Source organism: Acipenser ruthenus, chromosome 8 (genome assembly GCF_902713425.1).
Source record: "Acipenser ruthenus chromosome 8, fAciRut3.2 maternal haplotype, whole genome shotgun sequence".
Taxonomy (NCBI): Eukaryota; Metazoa; Chordata; class Actinopteri; order Acipenseriformes; family Acipenseridae; genus Acipenser; species Acipenser ruthenus.
Window position 1 is genome coordinate 63,947,756 of NC_081196.1, and position 23,190 is coordinate 63,970,945.

Consider the following 23,190-nt stretch of genomic DNA (forward strand, 5'->3'; position numbering starts at 1 on the left):
AGAAAAATCCTCCTGGTTATTGTTCAGAGGAGGAGGATCAAACAGCAAGAAAGGAAGACAGCCTGATTAATCCCACCTGTTTGCTCGTGATATGAAATTTTATTGAAGACAATTACAGTATTAACATAATGCTCTTTACAGCAAATGTTACATAATGCTAGCTCATTTCTTTAGCTTATACATTTCTAAATGTATTTATGTTTTACTGCACCTAACAGCAATCACTAACTATATACACTGTTGTTAAGTGAACTAGTTAGTTTTTCAGACAAACAAGTTTTTCAATATTCATTTTCTGATACCGTTTGAAAGGGATACATTGAATATTAAAATCTACATACTTACGACTGAGATGATCCGTTCTACGTAGAGTACTGCTGTGAAAGGAAAGCACTGATGAGCAAATGTTGCAAGCTGGGTTCTTTTTTTCTTCATTGTGAGATATTGTGAAACACTGGGTACACCTTCCAGTAAGTACTTTCCACCATTTGTCAAGATTTCTTTTTCACGCAGTGTTTATTGAGACCGCACTCAGGTAGACAGGAATAATAGATCCATTCTTTTTTAATGGATCAAAGCCCACAGGTGTGATTAATCGATTAATCATTAAGTGATTAAATCCCCATATATATATATATATATATACAGACGTGCTCAAATTTGTTGGTACCCCTCCACAAAAAACGAAGAATGCACAATTTTCTCTGAAATAACTTGAAACTGACAAAAGTAATTGGCATCCACCATTGTTTATTCCATATTTAATAGAAATCAGACTTTGCTTTTGATTTTTTATTCAACATAATATTGTAAATAATAAACAAATGAAAATGGCATGGACAAAAATGATAGGACTGCTAACCTAATATTTTGTTGCACAACCTTTAGAGGCAATCAAACGTTTTCTGTAGCTCTCAATGAGACTTCTGCACCTGTTAACAGGTAGTTTGGCCCACTCTTCCTGAGCAAACTGCTCCAGCTGTCTCAGGTTTGATGGGTGCCTTCTCCAGACTGCAAGTTTCAGCTCTTTCCATAGATGTTCGATAGGATTCAGATCAGGACTCATAGAAGGCCACTTCAGAATAGTCCAATGTTTTGTTCTTATCCATTCTTGGGTGCTTTTAGCTGTGTGTTTTGGGTCATTATCCTGTTGGAGGACCCATGACCTGCGACTAAGACAGAGCTTTCTAACACTGGGCAGGACGTTTCGCTCCAGAATGCCTTGATAGTCTTGAGATTTCATTGTGCCCTGCACAGATTCAAGGCACCCTGTGCCAGGCGCAGCAAAGCAGCCCCAAAACATAACCGAGCCTCCTCCATGTTTCACTGTAGGTATGGTGTTCTTTTCTTTGAAAGCTTCATTTTTTCGTCTGTGAACGTAGAGCTGATGTGACTTGCCAAAAAGCTCCAGTTTTGACTCATCTGTCCAAAGGACATTCTCCCAGAAGGATTGTGGCTTGTCAATATGCATTTTAGCAAATTCCAGTCTGGCTTTTTTATGTTTTTCTTTCAAAAGTGGAGTCCTCCTGCGTCTTCTTCCATGGAGCCCACTTTCACTCAAAAAGCGACGGATGGTGCGATCAGAAACTGACGTACCTTCACCTTGGAGTTCAGCTTGTATCTCTTTGGCAGTTATCCTTGGTTCTTTTTCTACCATTCGCACTATCCTTCTGTTCAATCTGGGGTCGATTTTCCTCTTGCGGCCGCGCCCAGGGAGGTTGGCTACAGTTCCATGGACCTTAAACTTCTTAATAATATTTGCAACTGTTGTCACAGGAACATCAAGCTGCTTGGAGATGGTCTTGTAGCCTTTACCTTTACCATGCTTGTCTATTAGTTTCTTTCTGATCTCCTCAGACAACTCTCTCCTTTGCTTTCTCTGGTCCATGTTCAGTGTGATGCACACAATGATACCAAACAGCACAGTGACTACTTTTCTCCATTTAAATAGGCTGAATGACTGATTACAAGATTGGAGACATGTGTGATACTAATTAAAGAAACTAATTAGTTTGAAATATCACTATAATCCAATTATTTATTATCTTTTCTAAGGGGTACCAACAAATGTGTCCAGGCCATTTTTGAATATCTTTGTAGAATAAGCAATAATTCATCTCTTTTCACAGCTTCTTTGCTTTATTCTATGACATACCAAAGGCATGCAAGTATACATGATAAAATAGCTTTTAATTTCATCACTTTTCAGGAGGAATGAAGCATTATTTCAATGAGCTGTAAGGGTACCAACAAATTTGAGCACGTCTGTATATATCAAGATGGACAGACACTAGGGCTTAGTTACTCTTTCAGCTTTTCTTGTTAAACTTCATGTCATAATTTGGGGTTAGTGTTCAGCACATACTGGTACATAAGAGGCATGAAGGAATTAAGGGATCTTTTTAGAACCCTGTGGCAAAAAGTAAGGCAATATTCCAGAATGAATGTAAGATAGAATGTAACTGAGAACAACACATCCACAGCTCCTAACTGCAGCTCCTTGTTTTGGTCGTGTTGTACCATCCAAGCGGTGTCATTCCCTTCTAATCTGCCTCGCTCTTTGAACTGGCTCCAAAATAGGGCCCCAGATTTGTTATGCTCTACACACTTACTTTAGACCTGCTTATCAAACCTGTTAGGGAATAAACTTACATAGGAGCGCCCTAATGTTGGCTAATTGCATAGGAGTCCCCCAATGTTGGATAAGTGCATAGGGTTGCCCTAATATTGGCTAATTGCATAGGAGTGGCCTAATGTTAGCTAATTGCATAGGAGTGTCCTAATGTTGGTTAATTGCATAGGAGTGCCCTAATGTTGGCTAATTGCATAGGAGTGCCCTAATGTTGGCTAATTGCATAGGAGTGGCCTAATGTTGGCTAACAGAAATGTGGTATAACTCCAACAATCGGACCTCCTTCAATGGGGCTCGTTTTGCTTTGAATTTATTTTGCTGACTTGCCAGTACTGTACCCTGTTCCCTGTGTGTAGGACCCCTCCATTGTGACTTGGCAAGGTGTATCTGATTATTTTTGTTGTATGTATGTGTACAGGTGATCAGGTCCACACTTTTTTCTCTAAGGTGTTTTTATAATAATATTTTTAGCCAAATGGCCTACTCTCATTCTTAAATTAAATACAGCATTTCAAGCAGAGTGAGTGTGAATCCAGCATCTATGTTTCAATACTCTGTGCTTGATACATTAGAAACAGCATGGGTTTCAATACTCTGTGCTTGATACATTATAAACTTTGTAGAGGTACCTTGAACATTAGGGAAAATGGTTTAAATGAACATGACAGATATATGGGAAAGATCATAATGCAAGTATATTGAATACACTGTATTTGTACTGTACCCTTTTCATATACATGTACTGTATTGAATTTAACAGAGTACTCACAGCTACACACACTAACAGCATGTAATGTACTGAATCTTGAGTTAGCTGAAATGCAAGCGATCTTGAAAAGTTGCCGCTTGATGTTCAAAACAAGATTCTGTGAAACGGATACATTAAAATGATTTTGAGTTCAACCTTATTAGGGACACCAGATTACCAGAACACAGAGCCAGCAATGTGGGGTAACTGAGTGTGTTCAGAACACAGAGCCAGCAATGTGGGGTAACTGAGTGTGTTCTTTATTTCAGGTTAAGGTCCTGTGTGGCGTCTTTTCAGTGTTGGCATGTGGTTCCTTGTGTTACAGACATGTTAAAGCTACTGAGGTCAAAGTAATGTGTGTAGTTTGAAGTAATGTAATGTTGTTGAAGCTGACACCCTGGGATCCGTCAAGAAGCTGCTTGATGTGATTCTGGGATCAATAAGCTGCTAACAACCAAACGAGCAAGATGGGCTGAATGGCCTCCTCTCGTTTGTAAACTTTCTATGTTTATTTAAAAGACTTATCCGTACAAGTCAAATCTAAAATAAAGAAATACCAGACACAATACATTACATTGTTTCTTTTTCATTTGTGAGGAAAGCACTTTATTATTACTGTATTGAAAAAAAATGATTAATGTACCCATTGTTTTTACTCAACTTAAGAATGCCTCACTCTTTAGATATCTCTTTGCTCATATATATATATATATATATATATATATATATATATATATATATATATATATATATATATATATATATATATATATGTGAGCAAAGAGATATTGTGTCAATGTCAGTGTGTGTGTGTGTGTGTGTTAAATGTTTAATCTCACACAGAGGTTGCTTATTGAGTTCATACATGTATGATGATGAAAAGGCTGTTGACCGACTGCAATGCTTGTTTTCTAGGAATTACAACTGTGCTCACAATGACAACAATCAACACTCACCTCAGAGAGACTCTGCCCAAGATCCCCTACGTTAAAGCCATAGATATGTATCTGATGGGCTGCTTCGTCTTCGTCTTCTTGGCATTACTGGAGTACGCTTTCGTGAACTACATCTTTTTTGGAAGAGGCCCACAGTTGCAGAAGAAACTTGCAGAGAAGATAGAAAAGGCCAACAATGACCGGTCCAAATATGAAGGCAACAAGGTAAGAGTGTGTTCTGTTCTGTGCCTTAGAATACAAGTGTAGCACTATACAAATACAGACTAGAACTCTAGCACTATACAAATACAGACTAGAACTCTAGCACTATACAAATACAGACTAGAACTCTAGCACTATACAAATACAGACTAGAACTCTAGCACTATACAAATACAGACTAGAACTCTGGCACTATACAAATACAGACTAGAACTCTAGCACTATACAAATACAGACTAGAACTCTGGCACTATACAAATACAGACTAGAACTCTAGCACTATACAAATACAGACTAGAACTCTGGCACTATACAAATACAGACTAGAACACTGGCACTATACAAATACAGACTAGAACTCTAGCACTATACAAATACAGACTAGAACTCTAGCACTATACAAATACAGACTAGAACTCTGGCACTATACAAATACAGACTAGAACTCTGGCACTATACAAATACAGACTAGAACACTGGCACTATACAAATACAGACTAGAACTCTAGCACTATACAAATACAGACTAGAACTCTAGCACTATACAAATACAGACTAGAACTCTAGCACTATACAAATACAGACTAGAACTCTAGCACTATACAAATACAGACTAGAACTCTGGCACTATACAAATACAGACTAGAACTCTAGCACTATACAAATACAGACTAGAACTCTGGCACTATACAAATACAGACTAGAACTCTAGCACTATACAAATACAGACTAGAACTCTGGCACTATACAAATACAGACTAGAACTCTGGCACTATACAAATACAGACTAGAACTCTGGCACTATACAAATACAGACTAGAACTCTAGCACTATACAAATACAGACTAGAACTCTAGCACTATACAAATACAGACTAGAACTCTAGCACTATACAAATACAGACTAGAACTCTAGCACTATACAAATACAGACTAGAACTCTGGCACTATACAAATACAGACTAGAACTCTAGCACTATACAAATACAGACTAGAACTCTAGCACTATACAAATACAGACCAGAAATAATAAACAGCTTCTTATATGAAAAAATACCATATTATTTCAGGTAACACTTTACATGAAGTGTCTCTAATTACTGTGCATTTACATGGCAGTTACTTCGTGAATACATGTGTACTTACACATAATTAGTGTTTTTATGCACAGATGCAATGTACTCAATGTATCAGAAAAGGGCTAGGGTTATAACAGTTCTAACAGTTCTAACAGTTCCAGGCTGTGCTGGTATGGTGGCGTCTGCACAGGTTGGAAGACTTGTTAGCCAATGAGACAGCTCCCTCTATTCTTGCCATTTTATACAGGCTAATGAGATGTGCTGTAACGCTGTGTGCTGATGAAGGCAGTTACTGAAAGGTGTCAGCTGCTCAAGTGGAATTGATTAAATACGTTCAGGTGTGGTGCATTAGCCACTGCTGCTAAAATAATCCAGTGAAAGCTTCGTGACACCAACAAAGGTTCTGCAAACACACCTTCTCAAACCAGGTGACACCATGGCTCCAGGTTCACAGTCAAGAGCAGTCCACATGTTTTTATCTTACATGCCAAAGCATTCATGCATTTCCAAAACACTAGACTTCTATGAAGTTTTAATTCTCAGCTTCCTCATGCTTTAAAATCCTAATACTTGCTTTTCTTTCCAAACACAAAGACCTGGTGTTCATAGTGAATGCTAAAGAACCGCTGGTGAAGAGTGTGGCATTATTTAATCATGTGCAAGCTCTATAATAGACTGTTGAAAGGGTATCTAGAAAAAATAATGCAGACTATTGGAGTATGTGATTTATTGGCCTTGTCTGTAGCGAGTTCAACGATAAATAAAATACATGCGGCACAGTAAGTCATGCTGCAATTATAATTAAAGTGTCTGCATTTGCAGATTTATGAGATTTGGCTTTGTACTTGACACAAATATTTTTAATTAAATTAATACAATACGTCATGTAAAAACAGCTGAATTATAGAATACAGTTTAACTTTTTATTGTGTTTATTATAATAATGGTCATTATTCAAAATCTATAAACATAAGTGTATGTTGTCCAAAGCCATTTTAATTGCAGAACTTTTAAGGTGGACAGAGATGAAGTGGGTGTATGACAGCGATGGCAGCCAAACGGGTCACAGCTTTGACAATATTGTCTGTTTTATTCTGGAGAAAAGCATACTGCTTTTTGACTAACAGCTGTCATAATGAATATTGGTGATATTGTCGTGAGCTCCACAAAGCATATTAGAACTGTACTTTAATAAAGGGATGCTATAGGCCTGTTTTTAATTGAACATCTTATAAAGGAGTTGTACTGTTCAAACCAGATCTCCTGCATCTGAAGCCCACACTCTCACATGACTATAATGTTTTATGCAAATGGGTTGACAGATCGACAGTATTCTGTAATATGCTGTTGCAAGTTATTTTCAGTCACAATGGGCAAGACAGTTGGTTTGAGTGCTGATGTCCAGGTTCTTTAGTATCCAAGACCATTAATAACTTGGATTTCACAAGTAGCCTGTCTCAATGGGCCATTCTGGAGAACATACTTCACCCCCAGCTTCCTTAACAATTTAAACGCATTTTAGACTTCTCACATTGGGTCAGTGCCACCCTGGTGCTTGCTAGTGAAGGTGTCATTGGGTCAGTGCCACCCTGGTGCTTGCTAGTGAAGGTGTCATTGGGTCAGTGCCACCCTGGTGCTTGTTAGTGAAGGTGTCATTGGGTCAGTGCCACCCTAGTGCTTGCTAGTGAAGGTGTCATTGGGTCAGTGCCACCCTAATGCTTGCTAGTGAAGGTGTCATTGGGTCAGTGCCACCCTGGTGCTTGCTAGTGAAGGTGTCATTGGGTCAGTGCCACCCTGGTGCTTGCTAGTGAAGGTTCATTGGGTCAGTGCCACCCTGGTGCTTGCTAGTGAAGGTTCATTGGGTCAGTGCCACCCTGGTGCTTGCTAGTGAAGGTTCATTGGGTCAGTGCCACCCTGGTGCTTGCTAGTGAAGGTTCATTGGGTCAGTGCCACCCTGGTGATAATGAGGTAACATGTTGATGGGATTATTAACGAGGATCCTGTTGAAATGTTTTCCTTGTGTAGGTAATGTAGTTACATGTACATTCTGGCCTGCATTTGAATTCTGTTAATCACACTGCAGTCTATTTTAATGATATACATCAACAGCGGCAGATCTTAATACTGCTGTCATAAAAATAACAAAGCTGCTCTTTCACAGATCATATTTCATTGCATCTTTATAGTATTTAAATCACCTTTGGAGAAAACACCATATTCATATAGAGTTAAAGAGCATGTGTAGTTAGAGGAGCTGCTCAGAACACAGGGACATATTCATATAGAGTTAAAGAGCAGGTGTAGTTAGAGGAGCTGCTCAGAACACAGGGACATATTCATATAGAGTTAAAGAGCAGGTGTAGTTAGAGGAGCTGCTCAGAACACAGGGACATATTCATATAGAGTTAAAGAGCAGGTGTATTTAGAGGAGCTGCTCAGAACACAGGGACATATTCATATAGAGTTAAAGAGCAGGTGTATTTAGAGGAGCTGCTCAGAACACAGGGACATATTCATGTAGAGTAAAAGAGCAGGTGTATTTAGAGGCACTGCTCAGAACACATGGACATATTCATATAGAGTTAAAGAGCAGGTGTATGTAGAGGAGCTGCTCAGAACACAGGGACATATTCATATAGAGTTAAAGAGCAGGTGTATTTAGAGGAGCTGCTCAGAACACAGGGACATATTCATATAGAGTTAAAGAGCAGGTGTATTTAGAGGAGCTGCTCAGAACACAGGGACATATTCATATAGAGTTAAAGAGCAGGTGTAGTTAGAGGAGCTGCTCAGAACACAGGGACATATTCATATAGAGTTAAAGAGCAGGTGTATTTAGAGGAGCTGCTCAGAACACAGGGACATATTCATATAGAGTTAAAGAGCAGGTGTATTTAGAGGAGCTGCTCAGAACACAGGGACATATTCATGTAGAGTAAAAGAGCAGGTGTATTTAGAGGCACTGCTCAGAACACAGGGACATATTCATATAGAGTTAAAGAGCAGGTGTATTTAGAGTTGCTGCTCAGAACACAGGGACATATTCAAACACACTTACATATGAACTACATTAATCTAGGATTCCTCTAATCAATGTGTGATATCTCAGGAACAGCCTTATTCCAGCCAATATGCACGTGAATCTTATATATCTAGAGAACACTTTACATGAACTGTCTCTAATTACTGTGTGTTTACCTAGCAGTTACTTAGTAAATGCATGTGTACTTACATATAATTAATGTACTTAACACCTTCCCCTATTCCTAACCCTAACCCTAACTCTAAACCTAACTCTGAACCTATCCCTCACCTCTCTAATCCTAATCCGTTTCTGATACAATCGTGTGCTTACGTATATCGTGGTAAAAGATGTATATGTTAAGTACATTGTAACTATGCATAATAACATTGTAATTGTGTGTAAGTACACATGTATTTACATATATAACTACTATGTAAATACACAGTCATTAGAGAAACTTAATGTAAAGTGTTACCTATAGACAGACAGAAAGACAGATAGATAGATAGAATGGGAATGCAGATGAAGAGTTTTGTTCTTTGTTTGTTTGTTTTTTACTATAGTCTGTTCTGGAAGGAGGCAATTGCAAACCATCCGTAAAACAGTCCAATCAGGTGCAAGGGCATCGACACTCGTGTGCGGTGAGTGTGTGCGATGACTGTTCCTCTGTCAACATTCCCTGAGGAAGAGTCCTCCCCCAATCCCTGCTCACTGTCAACATTCCCTGAGGAAGAGTCCTCCTCCAATCCCTGCTCACTGTCAACATTCCCTGAGGAAGAGTCCTCCTCCAATCCCTGCTCACTGTCAACATTCCCCGATGAAGAGTCCTCCTCCAATCCCTGCTCACTGTCAACATTCCCTGAGGAAGAGTCCTCCCCCAATCCCTGCTCACTGTCAACATTCCCTGAGGAAGAGTCCTCCCCCAATCCCTGCTCACTGTCAACATTCCCTGAGGAAGAGTCCTCCCCCAATCCCTGCTCACTGTCAACATTCCCTGAGGAAGAGTCCTCCTCCAATCCCTGCTCACTGTCAACATTCCCTGAGGAAGAGTCCTCCCCCAATCCCTGCTCACTGTCAACATTCCCCGATGAAGAGTCCTCCCCCAATCCCTGCTCACTGTCAACATTCCCTGAGGAAGAGTCCTCCCCCAATCCCTGCTCACTGTCAACATTCCCCGATGAAGAGTCCTCCCCCAATCCCTGCTCACTGTCAACATTCCCTGAGGAAGAGTCCTCCTCCAATCCCTGCTCACTGTCAACATTCCCTGAGGAAGAGTCCTCCCCCAATCCCTGCTCACTGTCAACATTCCCTGAGGAAGAGTCCTCCTCCAATCCCTGCTCACTGTCAACATTCCCTGAGGAAGAGTCCTCCTCCAATCCCTGCTCACTGTCAACATTCCCCGATGAAGAGTCCTCCTCCAATCCCTGCTCACTGTCAACATTCCCTGAGGAAGAGTCCTCCCCCAATCCCTGCTCACTGTCAACATTCCCTGAGGAAGAGTCCTCCCCCAATCCCTGCTCACTGTCAACATTCCCTGAGGAAGAGTCCTCCCCCAATCCCTGCTCACTGTCAACATTCCCTGAGGAAGAGTCCTCCTCCAATCCCTGCTCACTGTCAACATTCCCTGAGGAAGAGTCCTCCCCCAATCCCTGCTCACTGTCAACATTCCCCGATGAAGAGTCCTCCCCCAATCCCTGCTCACTGTCAACATTCCCTGAGGAAGAGTCCTCCCCCAATCCCTGCTCACTGTCAACATTCCCCGATGAAGAGTCCTCCCCCAATCCCTGCTCACTGTCAACATTCCCTGAGGAAGAGTCCTCCTCCAATCCCTGCTCACTGTCAACATTCCCCGATGAAGAGTCCTCCCCCAATCCCTGCTCACTGTCAACATTCCCTGAGGAAGAGTCCTCCCCCAATCCCTGCTCACTGTCAACATTCCCCGATGAAGAGTCCTCCTCCAATCCCTGCTCACTGTCAACATTCCCCGAGGAAGAGTCCTCCACCAATCCCTGCTCACTGTCAACATTCCCTGAGGAAGAGTCCTCCACCAATCCCTGCTCACTGTCAACATTCCCTGAGGAAGAGTCCTCCTCCAATCCCTGCTCACTGTCAACATTCCCCGATGAAGAGTCCTCCCCCAATCCCTGCTCACTGTCAACATTCCCTGAGGAAGAGTCCTCCACCAATCCCTGCTCACTATCAACATTCCCTGAGGAAGAGTCCTCCACCAATCCCTGCTCACTGTCAACATTCCCTGAGGAAGAGTCCTCCTCCAATCCCTGCTCACTGTCAACATTCCCCGATGAAGAGTCCTCCCCCAATCCCTGCTCACTGTCAACATTCCCTGAGGAAGAGTCCTCCTCCAATCCCTGCTCACTGTCAACATTCCCCGAGGAAGAGTCCTCCACCAATCCCTGCTCACTGTCAACATTCCCTGAGGAAGAGTCCTCCACCAATCCCTGCTCACTGTCAACATTCCCTGAGGAAGAGTCCTCCTCCAATCCCTGCTCACTGTCAACATTCCCCGATGAAGAGTCCTCCTCCAATCCCTGCTCACTGTCAACATTCCCCGAGGAAGAGTCCTCCACCAATCCCTGCTCACTGTCAACATTCCCTGAGGAAGAGTCCTCCACCAATCCCTGCTCACTGTCAACATTCCCTGAGGAAGAGTCCTCCTCCAATCCCTGCTCACTGTCAACATTCCCCGATGAAGAGTCCTCCCCCAATCCCTGCTCACTGTCAACATTCCCTGAGGAAGAGTCCTCCTCCAATCCCTGCTCACTGTCAACATTCCCCGATGAAGAGTCCTCCCCCAATCCCTGCTCACTGTCAACATTCCCCGATGAAGAGTCCTCCCCCAATCCCTGCTCACTGTCAACATTCCCTGAGGAAGAGTCCTCCTCCAATCCCTGCTCACTGTCAACATTCCCTGAGGAAGAGTCCTCCCCCAATCCCTGCTCACTGTCAACATTCCCCGATGAAGAGTCCTCTCCCAATCCCTGCTCACTGTCAACATTCCCTGAGGAAGAGTCCTCCCCCAATCCCTGCTCACTGTCAACATTCCCCGATGAAGAGTCCTCCTCCAATCCCTGCTCACTGTCAACATTCCCTGAGGAAGAGTCCTCCTCCAATCCCTGCTCACTGTCAACATTCCCTGAGGAAGGCTCATATCACACCATCTCTGAAAATGAATCCATTCTATCCATTTCATACATTTCAAAGATGCTGTTCTCATCTTTTTGAAGTCTAATTCCACCAATTGTGCCGTCATTAATGTGTAATCCAGGTCATGTGATTCTCCTCTCTGTGCTTGTGTGCACAGGGTTCTATTTTGTTTCATACAGGTTTGTGGTTGTTTTCTGTTTACTTCTTTTTTTCATTCAAAGGTACCAGAACTCTTGAGCTATGTGTAATATATATTATTTTGATGCTCGGTTTTCCCCAACTAAAATAATTTGTATATCTTTCATGAATGTATAAGATGCCTAGAATTGCCTCATATAGTCAATGCTATGATAACAGATGACCTATTTACAAAATGAGCGGACATACTGTTTTATTTTCTGTTGTTTGGTAAGAAGTACGCCTCAGTGCTTTTCTTCACAGTACTGCTAGTTGTGGATAGGTCAACACCATTAAATATGACATTTAAACAAATGGCATCTCCATTCTCAAATGCCTGTCTTTGAGCATCCCCAGCTTCCAAATCCTCCAAGAGAAATAAACAAAACCAGAAAAACACATACATTGTATATGCCAGCCTTATTGAAAAATGCAGGGCATTTGGGAAATGGTTCTCTCTTAAATTGTGTATTTATGTAAAGCTTATTCCCTGCTACCTTTTACAGCATATGAGCAATTTTCAGGTGGCATTTGCAATTGAAGCAGTCAGTGCCCTGTACAAAGAAAACAAAGAAAACAACCAAGCAAACCCGCTTTCCAGTTTCTGAAGAGCTGTGGTTTAAGAGGATCTTGCTGTGATTCCTGTTTTAACAATGTGCACACCCGCTTTCCAGTTTCTGAAGAGCTGTGGTTTAAGAGGATCTTGCTGTGATTCCTGTTTTAACAATGTGCACACCCGCTTTCCAGTTTCTGAAGAGCTGTGGTTTAAGAGGATCTTGCTGTGATTCCTGCTTTAACAATGTGCACACCCGCTTTCCAGTTTCTGAAGAGCTGTGGTTTAAGAGGATCTTGCTGTGATTCCTGTTTTAACAATGTGCACACCCGCTTTCCAGTTTCTGAAGAGCTGTGGTTTAAGAGGATCTTGCTGTGATTCCTGTTTTAACAATGTGCACACCCGCTTTCCAGTTTCTGAAGAGCTGTGGTTTAAGAGGATCTTGCTGTGATTCCTGTTTTAACAATGTGCACACCCGCTTTCCAGTTTCTGAAGAGCTGTGGTTTAAGAGGATCTTGCTGTGATTCCTGTTTTAACAATGTGCACACCCGCTTTCCAGTTTCTGAAGAGCTGTGGTTTAAGAGGATCTTGCTGTGATTCCTGTTTTAACAATGTGCACACCCGCTTTCCAGTTTCTGAAGAGCTGTGGTTTAAGAGGATCTTGCTGTGATTCCTGTTTTAACAATGTGCACACCCGCTTTCCAGTTTCTGAAGAGCTGTGGTTTAAGAGGATCTTGCTGTGATTCCTGTTTTAACAATGTGCACACCCGCTTTCCAGTTTCTGAAGAGCAGTGGTTTAAGAGGATCCTGCTGTGATTCCTGTTTTAACAATGTGCACACCCGCTTTCCAGTTTCTGAAGAGCTGTGGTTTAAGAGGATCTTGCTGTGATTCCTGTTTTAACAATGTGCACACCCGCTTTCCAGTTTCTGAAGAGCTGTGGTTTAAGAGGATCTTGCTGTGATTCCTGCTTTAACAATGTGCACACCCGCTTTCCAGTTTCTGAAGAGCTGTGGTTTAAGAGGATCTTGCTGTGATTCCTGTTTTAACAATGTGCACACCCGCTTTCCAGTTTCTGAAGAGCTGTGGTTTAAGGGATCTTGCTGTGATTCCTGTTTTGCTTCGTGTTTAAATACTGAGAAACCCCATTCTTGTATACTGTTATATACGTTACTTGTATGCCTCCCCAAGCTTAAAATACAATTCCTATCATTTTTAATGGGTAGATTGCAGTATGTGCAATTATTTTGACAGCTCCACAATAGTAAGGCAGTGTAAATATATTTATATATATATATATATATATATATATATATATATATATATATATACACACACACAGTGCCTTGCAAAAGTATTCAGACCCCTGACCAATTCTCTCATATTACTGAATTGCAAATGGTACATTGAAATTTCGTCCTGTTTGATATTTTATTTTAAAACACTGAAACTCAAAATCAATTATTGTAAGGTGACATTGGTTTTATGTTGGGAAATATTTTTAAGAAAAATAAAAAAACTGAAATATCTTGCTTGCATAAGTATTCAACCCCTGTGCTGTGGAAGCTCCCAGTTTACATTGATGAAAGAAATTGCCCTAACGAGGACACAATTACCTTACCATTGTCCTCCACCTGTGAACCATTAAAGTTGCTGTCACATTTGCTGGATAAAAACCCCTCTGTTGAAGGATCATTGGTCAGGTTGTGAATCTGAAGGAAAATGAAGACCAAAGAGCATTCTACAGAAGTTAGAGATAAAGTAATACAAATGCATACATTAGGGAAAGGGTACAAAATAATATCCAAGTGTTTGGATATCCCAGTGAGCACAGTTGGATCAATAATCAGGAAGTGGAAGCTGCATCACACCACCCAGGCACTGCCAAGAAAAGGCCGTCCCTCAAAACTCAGCGCTCAAACAAGAAGGAGACTTGTGAGAGAAACCACAGAGACGCCAACAATCACTTTGAAGGAGCTACAGAGTTCAGTGGCTGGGAGTGGAGTAATGGTGCACCAGTCAACCATATCAAGAGCTCTCCATAACGCTGGCCTGTATGGGAGGGTGGCAAGAAAGAAGCCATTACTCAAAAAGTACCATCTGAAAGCACGTCTGGAGTTTGCCAGAAAGCATGAGAGTGACCAAGCTGCGATGTGGGAAAAGGTTTTGTGGTCAGATGAGACCAAGATAGAGCTTTTTGGCCAAAACTCAAAGCGCTATGTGTGGCGCAAACCTAACACTGCCCATGCCTCAAGACACACCATCCCTACAGTGAAGTATGGTGGTGGCAGCATCATGCTGTGGGGATGCTTCTCAGCAGCAGGGACTGGGCATCTTGTTAAAATTGAAGGAAGAATGGATGGAGCAAAATACAGGGAAATACTGCAAGAGAACCTGCTTCAGTCCGCTAAAAAACTGAAGCTTGGGAGGAAATTCACCTTTCAGCAGGACAATGATCCCAAGCACAAGGCCAAAGCAACATTGGAGTGGCTCAAGAACAAAAAGGTGAATGTCCTACAGTGGCCCAGTCAAAGTCCTGATCTCAATCCCATTGAGAATCTGTGGCACTATTTGAAAATTGCGGTCCACAAGGGTCATCCAACCAACCTGAATAACCTGGAGCAAATCAGCCAAGAAGAATGGGCCAAAATCACTCCGACACTGTGTGCAAAGCTGGTACATACTTACCCCAAAAGACTTAAAGCTGTTATTGCAGCGAAAGGTGGCTCTACCAAATATTAATGTGTGGGGGTTGAATACTTATGCAAGCAAGATATTTCAGGTTTTTATTTTTCTTAAAAATATTTCCCAACATAAAACCAGTGTCACCTTACAATAATTGATTTTGAGTTTCAGTGTTTTAAAATAAAATATCAAACAGAATGAAATTTCAATGTACCATTTGTAATTCAGTAATATGAGAGAATTGGTCAGGGGGTCTGAATACTTTTGCAAGGCACTGTATATATATATATATATATATATATATATATATATATATATATATATATATATATATATATATATATATATACATATATTATTTTATCTTATTGTATTTGTATAGAGATCATGGGCAGTATTTACTGTAAATAGGCAGTTAATTAAAAAGAGTGGGGGACTGTACGTTACCGTGAAATTATGGTAACTAAATCATTTTTCTGTGCGAGGTCTGTTTATTTAAAAAAACAGGCAGAAAATGTTTAAAAAAAAATATGTATGTAGTTAAAACATGATTTATACTTTACTATTATTGGTATACATCTATTTGAGTTGTTTTATTAATGTGTATCTGTAATAAAACTAAATAAAACGAAATTTGTGAAAAATAAAAATAAGATTATAAAAATATAAATAATTTCACGGGGCTCTATCTGTAAAGAATGAATTGTGTTTAAAATGATGCTGGCTCTCCAAACATACTATATGCTAGACGTTGTCACGAGCATTTCACATGTTTCCAGATCGAGCCCAAGCTTCTTAACAGTGAAAGCTAGTAACCCTATTACATTCCATTTGACATTGCACACACGCTGCTCTACAATCATGTACAGCATGGTAGGCTAGTAAAGCACAGTATGACCCCCTTCTTTTTTTTTTTTTAATTTAGTCGTCGCCAATGGTTTTTACCCCAGTTTTCTCCCCAATTTGGAATGCCCAATTATTATTTTTATCCCGGATCACCACTGCAAACCCCCACCGACTCGGGAAATGGAGACTGGAACACGCGTCCTCTGAAAGGTGTTCCTGCCAATCCGTCATTTTTTTCGCACTGCGGATCCACATCGAGGCCACCAGACCTATAGTGCCGGAGGACAACACAGATCTGAATGGCTCCACTGCAGACACCAGCAACCACACAAACCTAAGCTCCATTTTGTAACTTTTTACAAAAGTACTTTTATAGCACCGAGATCTGGGGACGTTTTTGCTAATGGTAGTAAAGAGTGGGAGATGCAGCCCTTACACTTTACAGATCCACCTCAGTGGATCACTGTATAGCTGTGGTTCTGTATTCATTGCATGGCTCTCCTTTGATTGTCCTGTATAGCTGTGGTTCTGTATTCACTGCATGGCTCTCCTTTGATTGTCCTGTATAGCTGTGGTTCTGTATTCACTGCATGGCTCTCCTTTGATTGTCCTGTATAGCTGTGGTTCTGTATTCACTGCATGGCTCTCCTTTGATTGTCCTGTATAGCTGTGGTTCTGTATTTGTTGCATGGCTCTCCTTTGATTGTCCTGTATAGCTGTATAGCTCTCCTTTGGTTGTTCTGTATTCATTGCATGGCTCTCCTTTGATTTTGTTTTCTTCTGGATGGATACCCTTCTCATTTAGACCCTTTGGAAGCATGTGATAGAGAAGCAGTCTTGGGATAACCTCAATGGTGATGTTCTTGACTGGCTAATGAGTGGAATTCCCACTGGATCTTGATCAATCTCGACAGGCATGCACTTTAGAAACGTGATAAAGAATAAAAGAATAGTGTTGCATGTACTGGCTGGATAATCCAAAATCCAATGCCATTTTATTTTGTATTACATTTTATTTAATTTGATGTATTATTTGTGGTAAAGCATTACTTGTCACACCTACCATTTTCCAAGTGCTCCATTTCATACATGAATCATACAACCAACACAAAACAATAACATGTTGATATACTTTTCCACCTAGATGGACGCTCATGGCAACATCTTGCTAACCAGTCTGGAGATTCACAACGAAGTGGCAGGAAATGAGATAACCACCAGTGTTAGTGAGTCCAGGAATTCCTCAATGGCCTTTGACAACTCAGGAATCCAGTACAGGAAACAGAGCATGCCTCGGGATGCAACGGCCCATCACAGCAGGGACAGGAATGCCCAGCTGAAGAAGAGTCGTCTGAGGAGAAGGTCATCACAGCTGAAAATCAAAATCCCAGATCTGACTGATGTGAACGCCATTGACAGGTGGTCGAGAATAGTGTTCCCTGCTGCGTTTACACTCTTCAACATCATCTATTGGCTTTACTATGTCAACTAAGGGACAGCTTGGACTCTCTATACCAGGGGTTAAAAGTGTTACCTTTTTGTTTTGTTTTGTTTTTTGTTTTTAAATATACTTGCAATCTCCTGGGTTTACAACAGATTGCAAACTTTCACAAAAAAAAGTAAAAAAAAAAAAAAAAGTAAAATAAAAAAACCTTTTGTATAACAATGTTGTATGAACAGATGCCCTCAGAGTATTTATAAGTCTTGAGACCCCTTGCATGATACACTGCCCTGGAATCACAAAAGCAGTCATTTTTTTGTCTGCCATTATACCCAAAATAGGCTTGGCAGTAAGAGTAACAGTATTAGTTGATTAAAATAAGTTAGACCGCTGCATTATAACTGGGAGGACTGCAGTATTTAACCAGTAATCCATAAGTACACCTAAGTAATGAATTCTAGCTTTGGATTGGATTTTCAGTTAAGAGTAGGTCACTTCATAACAGTATCAGACTTCCCATGTCTTATACATATTATAGATTATTACGACTCATATTTATGCAAATGAAAGCCTTCAGTTGTACATAGCCATGTTTTCAAAATAGCATATGCAATAGTGCTATAACACACACACACACACACACATATATATATATGTATATATATATATACTGCAATCTCTCTCTCTCTCTCTCTCTCTCTCTCTCTCTCTCTCTCTCTCTCTCTCTCTATATATATATATATATATATACAGTATATCTATATATATATATATATACTGTATATATATATAGATAGATAGATAGATAGATATATACACACACATACATACATGGCGTATGCAGGTCTCCATGAGGCAGAACGTTTGATGTAAAATACCGTGTGCATTCTTGCTTACACCTCATGGGAAACATATATCCTGAAGAATGGTCTAATAAATGTCTTAAACACCTCTTATAATTCTGGCACAGATAAAAAGAAATCACGTTTATTCACAAATTCGGTTTTGTAACAGCACTGTAAATGTGTGTGCAGTTTTATTATTAACAGTAGAAGTATCATTATTGGTTTATTAAGATGCTATTAATAACACAGACTACTGGATCTTTATTCAGACAGTAAATTGTTTCCCTGTCTCAGGGTATTTATGTCTAATATGTATTATACTGTTTTAACACCCTTGCTTTTTTGTTTGGCCATTTGGATTATCAAGAGAAAACTCCATCTCAACTGTAGTTAATTTGTAAGATATACAGACATATATTCCAGACATCGTTTTCTTCTCTTGTGCTCGATATTGTGACAGCATGGTGTCAGTTTTTTTTTTGTGAATGCATTTTTTTTTTTCATTTTGCTTAATTTTCTTTTTTGTCCAGTACGAGCACTTTCTATACTCATAGCCTACATCCAAGCTAATGATTGTGCATGTGCTCAATAAAACAGTGATGACCATACAGTAGCATGTTCTATTACTGCAGAATATACACGACTGCATTCTCACAAATACATCTGCCCGTTTGTTAACTATCTCTCCAATCCTGTTCACAAATTAATTTATCTGCTTTGTTTGAAATGTTACTGTGTTGGTAGTTGAATTATTTATAATTATGAATACTATAATACATATTATTGTTATCATATTATTAATATTGTTTTTATTATTATCATTATTATCATAGTATTATCATTATTGTTGTTGTTGTTATTAGTTAATATATTTAGACCTTGTAAATAATTTAAAAACCCTGTTGACATTACTTTTTGTTTGTCTGTTTGTTTTTCAATAGTCTATTTTCTGAGATATGTGAGAAATGATTCATTTAAGTTCCTGTTTTTCCTGGTAGAATCAGCACCAGGGCATATTCTCTTTAAGATTAAATAAATAAATACATAAATAAGACATTGTAATTTTGGGAAAAGGAAAGAGACTTTTGCCATGCTTAAGGGGTTGCAAGCAGGCGTTTTAAAAGCATGTACCCTTAATAAAAAAGTCCTCACTGGATTGTTTTGCTGGGGATTTCTTTTCCAGACTTTCTTATCCTTTTAACTAACGGTAAACCGATTGGTCCAGCCACCATACTACGTATTCACTTCCTGTCCAACAGATAGTGAGTCCGGTCACAGTGAGCATGAGGTGGGGACCGAATACTGGTGCACAGGAAGTGATCGTGTGGTGGCAGGAAAACAGAGTCTGGAACACAAAATGATAAGATTTGTGAGAATGATGTTCCACTAGGGAGAGGTGTGTTACAAAACATTGGTGTTTGTGAAACACTGTCACCTGACTGTGCAGTCCTTATCCTAAATGGAGTTTTAGCATCTCAGTTCGGGAAGGGCGACAGACCCCAGTTCACTGTACTGTCATTCACAGTTACCCCTTAGTCAGATTTCCCCAGATCAGTCTGAGTTACCTTTTCCAACAGCCAGGAGGCCACCATGATGTATAATGGAAATGAATTCTATTCTGAGTCATGTGAAGCACACTCAAGGTGTGGCATTGTCCTGGTGTGCTGAAATCAATGTTTCAAGTTGAATTTACTGAACTGTATGTTCACAAGTAAAATACTTATTTGTTCACTGAGCTTAGCATTAAAGCAAGTACTGAGTGCTTCAAGCTGTTCCTCAGAGCTTCAAAGAGCATTAAATGATGTGACAAATCTGCTCAGGAAGTTATTTTATTTTCTGAGGAAGAAATGTTTTACCTGGTGCTGTGAATCTTTTCCTAAAAATTTAAATGAATTCTTTAAACTGAAATCTAGAATATGCAGCATCTTTGTCCATCCGTAATGAGAAAATATTATTCATAATCATTTTTTATTTCAATGTTTGGGCCACAGAAGAATTGTTAAATCTGTATATCAGATATTTCTTTACTCCAAAATTAATTATTTCAATCCCTAGGTGTGCAGATTGTACTTTGATGAAAACATTGATAGAGGTATGTTAGAGGTTCAGCTAGATATAGCACCCAATAAGAACTTTTTTAAGATATATTTTAAATTGTCTCTGATTCGGGTTTTGAGAGTACACAACGTTTTTTAATTTAATTTAATTCTTTACTTTTTTCACTTAAAAGCAAAGTTACTTGAAATACAACGTTACTGGGAGGCTAACTTAAAATTTCTCAGGCGTTCAGTCATTGCATTTCAGAGATACTGTGATCTGTTCTCACAGCAAGCCCCTGTCAGCCCAATGCCAATGCTGCATGTGCAAGATCAATAGAAAAGAGAAGGTGACACACCCCGATGTAATGTCTGAGTGCTTTCAGTAATAAACTCCTTAGTTTCTGATAAACTGTTAACTGCTTGACCACTTACCAGGATACTAAAGATGATGATAAACTGCCACCTTCTCATTTGTTATTGTTCACTCAATCAATGTACACCAGGGGCTTAAGAGAGGGGGAGTGAAGAATTAAAGCATTACATTTCATTATCTAGATATACAGCCCGTTTTTATAAAAACATCGGCAAGCACAGATACTGCTTGGGCACATCATCATAAGCACAAGAAGATATTGCTGGAATGAGGTTGTACAGGACAGCCATACAGTATGCAGTGATTTCTACCTGAAGCCCTTGATGGGTATGTGGGTATACTCATTATAGTGGCAGCACATGCATAGTGACTCAATATTCAGAACATCTCACGTCACATTGTTTCCCCTCTGTTGCCAAGGTGCATTGTGGTCCTTTCAGACAATGTTCCATGACCTTTACTTGTTGTACAAATCACTAAGATCTTGTTTTTTTTTGGTTTTTTTCAGAAAGTGGACACCTATTTGTATTTTAATTTGTAGTTATTGGCAATGTTTACAGGAAGCTGCAAAAGGAAAGCCATACAGCTAGTCACTTTGGGTACCTTCTGTATTTGTATCCATTGTTGTAGATACTTGATCATTTTTGGCTGTCACTATATTTCTCAATCTGGATTCATTTACTTGACATCTGACTTTATACCAGAGGTGTAAACATTGTTAACCTCGAGGTAAACCCAGAAGACAAAAGAATGTTTTTTCACATTTAGTTTAATCTCTATCATGGCATCTGTATTTCTGTTACTGCTTGCATTCACAAACCTGGGTAAACAAGGTTTGACTGATAAGATGATCAGAGACCTGCCTTTAGGTTGACTGCAAGTGTTAACACGCTGTACCAAACTCACATGTGAGCATCATACCTTTTTCTGTAGAAAAGCAATAAACGATTGTTTAAAAAGTCTTGTTTGGTTGTATACTTTGGGCCAGGACGTGTTACTAGTATTCTTTGCTAATAATAATCCTTCTTCAGGGTACCAGTACTGGAGCATTCCTTACAAGGTAATTCTCTAGGACGACAAGCAAAAAACCAAACTGTATCTCAGTGAGCAATCAGTTAGACATCTGGCATAAGCATGCATCACAGCTTGGGACTGGTACAGTAGGTTTGAATGAGGTGGAGAGACAGGAGGAGGTACACTCATAGCATGGCACAGGCTGCACAGAGAGGTACAGTAGGTTTGAATGAGGTGGAGAGACAGGAGGAGGTACACTCATAGCATGGCACAGGCTGAACAGAGAGGTACAGTAGGTTTGAATGAGGTGGAGAGACAGGAGGAGGTATAGCATGGCACAGGCTGCACAGAGAGGTACAGTAGGTTTGAATGAGGTGGAGAGACAGGAGGAGGTATAGCATGGCACAGGCTGCACAGAGAGGTACAGTAGGTTTGAATGAGGTGGAGAGACAGGAGGAGGTACACTCATAGCATAGCACAAGCTGCACAAAGAGGTACAGTAGGTTTGAATGAGGTGGAGAAACAGGAGGAGGTATAACCAGGAAGCTTGTAAAAATGTTCACTGAACCAATATTTGTACACTTGGGTCTCGGAGAGAAAAACTGTCTTGGTCTTTATTTATGTCTTCAGGCCTCTGAAGTTCAGTTAATGTAAGCAGATTTTGTATAGTCAAAATCATGACTAAGTTTAGTAGATGCACTCTTGTCAAAACCTCCACCAATTCTACACCCAAAGTAATTTCACATGTCTATCACACAAGTATGAACCCACGGTCTTGCCATAGCCACCTCCCAATTTAGACCAAAATCCAATGTATGGCCCAGAGGACACTGACAATATTCTTAACTGTGATTCCCTTTCAGTTGAACAGTCCTACTCTCACTTCAAATCTGATTTTGCATCCAGTCACCATAGCAACTGAATCAGATTGCAAAGGTCTAATTAGCCAGAGATTCTGCTTTTCTCAGGCCTGTGCTGTTATTGCAGATGTTTGTCTTTGTATTTCCAAAACACTGTGCTTCTCCAGAAAGCAGCCTGGTTTGCTTTCTGTTCATTAAATAAACCATGTGCATGTTTATTTTCAAAGCTGTGTTGTTTTATGTTTGCTCTTTGTCAGAGCCTCCATGGTCATTATCAATCTCATCCACTTCTGCTGAGTCTCACTCTCTCTTGGTCTGTTGTTCATTAGAAGCATGTTATGTAACCAGTCTTTGTGTACTATCTGTACATATTCATAGTGGTTATTCCTACCAGCCAAATGGTCTTATCCATCCTGGTGTAACACAGTGGAATGAATGTGTTGATACTGAGGTCTAACCCTCATCCATCCTGATGTAACACAGTGGAATGAATATGTTGATACTGAAGTCAAACCCTCATCCATCCTGGTGTAACACAGTGGAATGAATGCGTT

General features: G+C 40.1%; 1 protein-coding gene across 7 annotated transcripts in view; it reads left to right on the top strand.

Moving 5' to 3' along the window:
• LOC117407294 (gamma-aminobutyric acid receptor subunit beta-3) overlaps positions 1-22,843 on the top strand; it is a 97,405-nt gene extending 74,562 nt beyond the window's left edge. For 5 of the 7 annotated variants that reach the window (XM_059029475.1, XM_059029481.1, XM_059029480.1 and 2 more), the window contains 3 exons: positions 4,296-4,540; positions 9,204-9,281; positions 17,209-22,843. In XM_059029475.1, the coding sequence (XP_058885458.1) occupies positions 4,296-4,540; positions 9,204-9,281; positions 17,209-17,556 (671 nt within the window). In that variant the 3' untranslated portion in view covers positions 17,557-22,843. The remainder of the gene's footprint in view (positions 1-4,295; positions 4,541-9,203; positions 9,282-17,208) is intronic. The other 2 variants (XM_059029476.1, XM_059029478.1) reach the window with 1 other exon arrangement.
• Positions 22,844-23,190: the final 347 nt, after the last annotated feature.